Below are 8,351 nucleotides of genomic sequence, written 5' to 3'. Positions count from 1 at the left end.
CAATGCTCCTTCGTCGCTGAATGACCCCGTCTATGGCCCTACCATGTCTCTGGACGGCTGCTCATCGTAGCCAGCTATTACTCCCACGTTTCTTTTCTTTTTTTTTACCCCAAAAAAAAAACCATAAGTAAAAAGTTTATCAGTCAAAAAAACATAAATCATAGTACTTCTATTTTTTTTCACTGAATGCTGCCACATGGGGGATTCCTTATTTTCCCTATATATTCAACTGAGAAAAAAATAACTGTAGAGATGACGGACGTAAAAATCACCCAAAAAAAAACCATAATTAAAAAGTTTATCAGTCAAAGAAACATAAATCATAGTACTACTATTTTAATTTGTAAAAATTTATAAGGCATTACTTTTCTCATAAAAAATTTTTAATGTTGAACTTATCTCTAAAAGAACGAAATCCTTTCCTAATACGAAATTTCAACATGGCCCAACGTGAATCCAAAAATTAGATGTTGCTTTACGTTTTTTTTATTACTTACAGATATTATTTAATTGGATATCATCATGCTTAACGTGCTGTTAGTTATTAAATGTGAACACAATATTTAACAAAAATTTAAATTTTTGATTCGGCACGTGATGAGAAGTTAGGCTTTGAGCTAAATTGAATCCCTGTTGGATGGATCTCAGTCTGTTAGATCTGATAACCACCACAAAAATAGATAATTAAGGGAGGAGCGAGGCGGAGGCCAAGAGACGAGGGAGTGAGGGGTAAGAAAGGGAAATGTTGTAAGCGTGGTCGGTCTGTGGGGCGTGGCGTTAAATGGGAAAGAGGCCAAGTCGTGATTTTGGCAGCTGCCTCCAGCTTGTCATCTCACTGTCACTATTTGTACCTTTTGTACCTTCCTCCTCTCTACCGAACTTACCTTCCATTCTCCTCCGTCTCAGAATGACGCGATCTGTGACCCCCACATGTCATTGGACGGCGCCGCTGCAACAGTTCTATTCTATCCAAATCTCGTCTTCAATTTCAAAGTAGTACCAGTATTTAAATAAGAATTTTTTTTTAAGCAATAAACATAGGGAAAATTCTAAAAAAAAATAAGAAATTTTAGATTTAGGTCTTGAAATTGTGTAAATAACAGAAAAGGTCAATGACACAATCTGTCATTTGTAAAATTAAGAGAAATTGACAATTTTGCTTTCATTCGTATTCATTTACTACAATGATTCAAGAAATCATTATAAAGGTTTAGACGTTACCTAGATTCGTGTAGAGAATAACTATTCACTTTTTCATAGTCAGGTGTCTTGTTATTAACTACAACTAATCATGTAGTTACTAGAACAATGTAAACGTTATCTAGATTTGTGTAGAGAATAACTACTTATTTTTTCGTAGTCAGGTACCTTGTTATTAACTACAACTAATTATGTAATTACCAGAATAATGTAAGCGTTACCTATATTTGCTTAAAGAATAACTACTCACTTTTGCTTAGTCGGGGTAAAGTTGTCAATTTCTCTTGATTTTAAAAATGACAGACTAGGTCGTTGATCCTTTCTGTCATTTACACAATTCCATGACCCAATCTGATATTTCGTATATTCCAAGAGCTTTTTTTGAGATTTTTTCATAAACATAACGTCATATCTCTACTTTAGTCCTTCACCCGTTAAAATTAAAAAAAAAAAAGGCTAAAATATTGAATTGAATTAAATTTGGGCCCATTGAAATCAGTTTAAATTGTTAAACTTGATGATGAGCATTGTATTGTTTGAGTGTGGGATTCAAAGTCAACCTTAGATTCCTTTTTTTTTTTCATATTCAGTCGAGAAAAAAACAATTTTTTTGTTGTGTTTTTTTCCCAGCTTCTCTTTCCTATTTTCATTCCCCACGACAAATCACAAGGTAATTATTGTTTTTAATAAATCCAAACTATTTAGCGTTGGTAGTAGTGATTAATATTCACTTCTCAAAAAAAATTTAGTACTGACTATAACACTCTTCATACATATTGTCACCAATCAAACTTTGAAAAACTCAACTAAGTGCTAATGTGACAGAACTCGGGATAGTGATTTATATAAATATGGACATAGGGGATGAGATCCTTTTTTTGGACGGAGATTTTCAACAAGGCCCCAAAAGGCAGATATTGTTTCCCCTTTATTGAGGCAGTTTAATGTTTGATAAAACAACGAAAGTGGTGTGGGGTTGAGCATTATAGTGATTTGTCACTACTCGATGCAATAAATATCAAATTAAAAAGAGAAGATTTTTTTATTAAAAAAATAGAATAGTGTTAACTCTAGATTAATTAATTTTCTTATAAAAGATTAGTTGATATTTTAAGTTGAATAATTTTTGAAAGTATACCTAGTTAAAAAACTCCAACTGGTTTTCCTGTTTTGTATGAATTTGTTAAATATAATTTACAAATAATAGTAGAGGGAGTAGTGTTTTTTTTTTTCTTTAAAAGATCTATAAAGATAAGCGCCTTAACATTGTTAAACGGGAATGTAATTAAGTCACTTTTATTCTCTCCACGTCTTATTATGTAGGCATCACTGTGCATCTCATCAAACTGAAAGATCCGGGGTTGAGTTATTATTACTATATTTTTGTTCGAAATACAGTTAATACTGTCTTGAAATTAAAAATATTGTAAATTTTACTCAGCCAATTTTCTGTGAATGCTCAAAGATAAATGTTGTGCCAAATTTTAGATAGGAATAATATTTAAAAGAGTTACTTAATACCTTACTCAGTGAATTATGATAAAAACTATCAGTTTATTTTAGGACGAGACCTGTAGTGGTTAGATGAATGAGCATTTAACTCAATTATGTTCCTTTAACTTTCCTATTTTACACAAATTAACAAACAAATACTATATTGAATTATTAATATAAGAGTTAAATAACTAATTTGAAGATATTAAGAAAATTAGTTGAATTAATTATTTGAAACAGATATATAGTGGCCTTCTTAAACTATTATTTTAAATCATGTACTGAATTGGAACTATTATTTGGAAAACTCGTTATGGTCAGTAGAGATATTTTAGGGGAAAAAAGACAGAATAAATCAAAGTTTTGCATTTATAACCAAATTCTCTGTTTTATTCTTACTATTGCGAATATTTTTTTGGGACCATATATGTTATTTTATCGTCCATGTAAATTAGTGCCAAGTAATAGTACTTCTTATTCTGAAAATTTTTTAATTAAATCCGGTTAAAATATCAAAATTCAAATTAAGGTATATACTTTTAACAAATTCCTGTGTAGGCTAAAAGGTCTTATTAGGGATATTTGAATGTTGTTAAAAGACTAGCATGCTTGTTTAAGTTGGCAAATTGGTAATTGCTCTAATCAATTTATGACCTATCTTCTTTTTTTTCTTCAGATACTGTTAGATGATTTATCGGCTTCACACTTTCTTGCTCCATATATTGGTAAAAGACTAAGATGTATGGTTCTTTTTTATAAATTTTTATTAAGCAATTCATATTACTCCATCCACCCCACTAAACGTTGAAAAAATTATTTAAATTTGAATATTAGTCTGTATTAATTATTAGCATGAATTTTAGTAATGAGATGATAAGACATAACATGATGAGAATATCTCTATGGCATATAAAGCAAAGCGCTAAAGAAAGAAATGAAAATTTTGATACTGAAATCAACTAATACATTAAGATTCTAATTTTTTAACAATTTTTTGAGGCCAAAACTGATTTTTTTAACTAAAAAAGTCATTAATTTAATGGTGTTGGAATCTGGTAATTAAAAGGTTCTTGTTCCCATTACCCAAAAAAAAAAAAAATCCTTGTTCCCATAAATTTCTTATGAATATTATTTAGAGTTAGTATAAAATATTATATTATGCATTGTCAATTTTTTGTTTCTAGTATTTGCAAGTTTTTTATGTAAATTTATTTTATAATTAAGTACTATATATAATGCCAAGTTGTCATGGTTTAATTTTTTTGTTTTCAAAATAATATTATTTTAAATTATAAGAAAGTATTTTAATCTTTTAACAACATTCAGCAATCCCTAATAAGACTTTTTGATCTAATTCAAAATTTGTTAAGAATATAGACCTTAATTTGAGTTTTGATATTTCAAGTGGATTTAATTAGGGTTCTCCCTTTTATTTTCTACATCATCCATTTCACATATTATACGTACAAAGAAAAATAGTTGGCATCGTTTACTGTTATAATTTCTTTTGGAATTACATATCAACATCAAATAAAAAATACCTTTTAAAAGATCTTATTTTTTTTTCTATTATATGTTCATATCAATATTTATATTAAATTATACATTCTACTTTTTTTAACAAAATATAAATAATGTAACTATAAATGACTTTTGCGATTCCTAAGCTCACATTCCGATGGAGATTACAGTATGGCTTTCACCGTGAAAAAAAGCAAAGAAATTACAGCACGAAAGAAATTTGTTCTTGAGCTCTAAAAAATTTAAAAAATCAAATTGATAATTAAAAATAAATAGGGTAAAATAGCATTTGACATTAATATTATTTTCCAACAGCATATAAAACCCTAATCTTATTTAGGATAGATCTAGTATGCTAATACTTCTCCAATCCTTAATGTAATATCTATTTAGCTAATTTAATTAGATTAAAGAAGTTAGATAAGTTAATTAATTATAAAAAATATGAAATATTTTTCTTAAAATTCTATAATCATCTTTCTTAATATCCTCTATCGCTCTTCTACTTAATTACGATTGAGAGAGTATCTATTAGAGTAATTTAAAAAAATTAATAAATATAAAAATATGTTTTATATTTAAAACGAATATCAACTTAGAGGTTATATATTAAATACCGGACAAGTATTATTTTATCGATGCATCCCATATCTAATAATAATAATAATATGATGGACGGATATTGCTGCTGTAACCGTCCACTGCGACGAGAAGATGAGGTCCTACTGTCATTGTCTGAGTGCCCAACTGTTGCCCTTGTCTCGTAGTGAGATTCTGCTGGAGTCAGTGCAAAGGATTGGCTTCGTCAAAACAGTGACACGGCGTATCTTACTTGAGTTCCATAACGCCCCCTTCAACCCCGTGTGCGAATTGTGTACACAGCTGGCACTTCCCTGCCACGTCACCCCCAAACCGTATATATGCCCCTCGCTCCTTTCCCCTCCTCCTAGCTTGGTAGCTTCTCCGCATTCACAATCAGCCGTCATTCTTATCCTCTCTCACTTTTCGCACTCTTTCACTCCTCTCCGGCTCTCCCCCATGTCCTCCAACACCCCATCCAGGCTCCTTCCCCCCTCCTCTTCCTCTTCCTCCTCCTCCTCCGCCTCCTTCTCTTTTCGTCCGCCCACCGCCCTCCCTCCCGACCAAGAACTCTCCGTCATCGTCGAAGCACTCACGAACGTCGTCCTTGGCTCCACCGCTGATCTCACCCATCGCTTCCCCTCACCCTATTCCTCTTCCGCAGCCGGAATCCTACACAATGTCGACCACGGGGCGCCAGCCCTGACGACTGCTGAAGCAGGCCGCCCTGATTTCGGAGTGGCCTCCTGCTCGGGCTCCAAGTCTTTACCAGAAGAGAAGACCAAGAATGCAGGGAACAAACAGCCGCAGAAGGGGGGGGCGAAGAAGTACAGGGGAGTGAGGCAGAGGCCCTGGGGCAAATGGGCGGCTGAGATTCGAGATCCGAGACGGGCGACCCGGGTGTGGCTGGGAACCTTCAAGACAGCCGAGGAAGCAGCTCACGCTTACGACAAAGCGGCCATCGAGTTCCGCGGGCCCCGCGCCAAGCTGAACTTTCCTTTCTCTGATGACTCGTTGCTGAATTTGCAGGCCACTCAGCCACCGGAAGCTCCCCCATTGGCTCAGCCGCCGGCGACAGTGCCGTCCGAGGCGGAGCCGGTGAATCCCGAGAATCCGAACATTGAAATGGAAGCGATAGTGCCCGACGATGGTGAATTCTGGGATGGGATTGGAAAAGAAGATTTGGAATGGTTGATGGATTTTGTCGAGGGAGACTCTTCGGACTCTGCTCCCGGAACTACTCAGAGCCGGTGAATTCTTAAATAAGTCAGCACGTGGTCAGAATAAACAGTCTGTTTAATAATCTCGCCATAGAGTGGTCCAAACTAAAGCGAAAAACAAAAAATTAGCTCTGCCTCGAAGAGGCCTATCAATGCTGAGCGTATTTAATTAATTTGGTATAGGACGAGTCACGTTAGATTTATGGACTCGTGACTCCGTTTTAAGATTTAGTGTGAGAGGGAATTATGTATGCTGTACCCAGATTCCAGTTGCATTTACGCGACTGGAGGAAGGAGGTATATGTTTTTAAAGTTTGTTAATTAACAAAAAATTAATGTGCAGTAGCAAATGGAAGCAGGTCGTATCTATGTACATGCGCAAAATAAAAGGTCGGTGGGAATAATGAGTCTTTCATTTCAGTACTGTGTTGGGTGTACAACTGTATATAGGCACGCAAACTTATGCATATGATCCAGAAACCGAGTTAAGGTATGGTTTCCATATACAGTATTTGCTCTAACAGGCAAAAGTCGGTGGTGGGTCTGGCGGGGTGCCTTTTCAGGTGGGTGGGACCTAGCTGGGAGAATCATCGGTAAAATGTCGCGTAGTTTGACCCTCCCGTCCTTTTCTGCCCTTTGGGCAGTTCTTTTAGCAATGCTGTGAAAGCATGCCAGTTATGATTGAAACGTCTTACTCGTGTCTTTTACTGAGTAGCTAGCTGAGTTGTCACAAATTTATGCAATTGGTGGAACCGAGTCACCCACTATCAGTAGGACCGCGTAACACTCTCCCTGAATCCCAGTGATGCCACGTAATGAACAGGAAACCACGAGAGCATCCCGGCTGTGAATTAAACACGTGCTAGATGCCGCTGACTAAAAATCGGGGGGCTGCTGGCTTGGGGATAAAATAAAGGAAGTAACTTGGAAAGGAGAACAGATTAAAATAAAGTTTGAAGATGAGTAGTACTCGTATTATCATCCGTATATGATGGGGTATTATTAAGGGGGATGCGGGAGCCACGCATAGAGATAACCTATAATATAGGTCAAACCGTGGGTTATGGGCTGACCCGTTATAAGATTAAAGACTGATAGGCTGATTTTAAAAGGATCGATTTTTGGTTGGTTGATATTTTACTTTTTTTTAAAAAAAATTGGATTTTGTTTTCTTTTAATAAAGTCTATTTCAATTCCTAAATATTTTAAATGAGACATCTAAATAGAAATTATTATAAATAAAACATGAAATTCAAAATATTAAACATACATGATATATTATCCTAAATGATTAAACATGCATCCTAAATTAAAATATAACAAATCTAAATCGACAAACATAATGTCACAAATCACTATTAAATACCCAACCATTAGCCATCATTCAATATTGATAAGATTCAAAGCATGATCCAAAGATGTGAAATTATTTGGTTGAGTTTGAGAAATAGAACCACCTTCCTTTTGCTTAGCTAACTCTACCACAGATAAAGTTCATAATACAAAGTAAAAATATATTATATTATGATAATTTTAAATAATAAAAATGAGATAAAAATTAAGGAAATAAATATAATTATATTTACAGAGAGAGAGAGAGAGAGAAATTTAAAACAAAGTAAAATGGGCTGATCTACTGATCTTGTGAGTTAACTAGCCCTGAATTCTGTCTTGATAGTTATAGACTCAAAGATTAGTTTTAAAATGAGTTTGATTTTTATCAATCTAACTCTTGGCACAGCCTCTATCCGCGGAGATAGATGATGACCTGATCGGTGACGCAAAACATCTTAAGGAGTATCTGACGCTCGACAGATTCTGGAGAATCCAGAGGTGAGGTGGGAAAGCAGACAAGTGTAAGGGAGACTCCAGAGGTTAGGTGGGAAGGCAGACAGGTGTAAGAGATGGGGACCTATGGGAAGCGTTTGACGGCGTCGTTGGGGGGGGGGGGCCCGGGAGTTTGACCTAATCAACAACCGTCTAACCTAACATAACTTCCAACCACTAACACATTAGGAGAGAGATTTGTGCTTTTTGCGGTTGACACAGTCAACCTTCGGGCTTCGCCTCGAGCCATAACAATAGTGGTATTATTAAATGCTGAAAGAAAACCATCCGCTCGGTTCATTGTTGCACGGCATGATCATCCGTCCGTGCAAATTCTTCACACTTTTAAAAATGAGTCCCCTCACTTGCTACTCACACACAACACCACAACATTTCCATATTCTATTAAATGTATCAGAAGACATATAAATTAATCTAAACACACACTTCATCACATACTTCGTTCTTTTTTTTTTTTTTGGGAATGCTATTCAGTGTATCAGAAGACAT

General features: G+C 35.0%; 1 protein-coding gene across 1 annotated transcript; it reads left to right on the top strand.

Moving 5' to 3' along the window:
• Positions 1-4,929: 4,929 nt before the first annotated feature.
• LOC114723787 (ethylene-responsive transcription factor ERF109-like) lies at positions 4,930-6,332 on the top strand. The gene has a single exon (XM_028910025.1). It carries the CDS (start codon positions 4,930-4,932, stop codon positions 6,046-6,048), a length of 1,119 nt encoding a protein of 372 aa, XP_028765858.1. The 3' UTR covers positions 6,049-6,332.
• The last annotated feature ends 2,019 nt before the right edge of the window (positions 6,333-8,351 follow it).

Source organism: Neltuma alba, unplaced genomic scaffold, assembly GCF_004799145.2.
Source record: "Neltuma alba isolate B1F8T4 unplaced genomic scaffold, ASM479914v2 tig00012154_pilon, whole genome shotgun sequence".
NCBI lineage: Eukaryota > Viridiplantae > Streptophyta > Magnoliopsida > Fabales > Fabaceae > Neltuma > Neltuma alba.
This window is presented reverse-complemented; position numbering and strand designations above follow the sequence as displayed.

Bases quoted from the DNA above. Each gene is read 5' to 3' on its own strand.
- LOC114723787 (XM_028910025.1), top strand. From the start codon at position 4,930: ATGAGGTCCTACTGTCATTGTCTGAGTGCCCAACTGTTGCCCTTGTCT.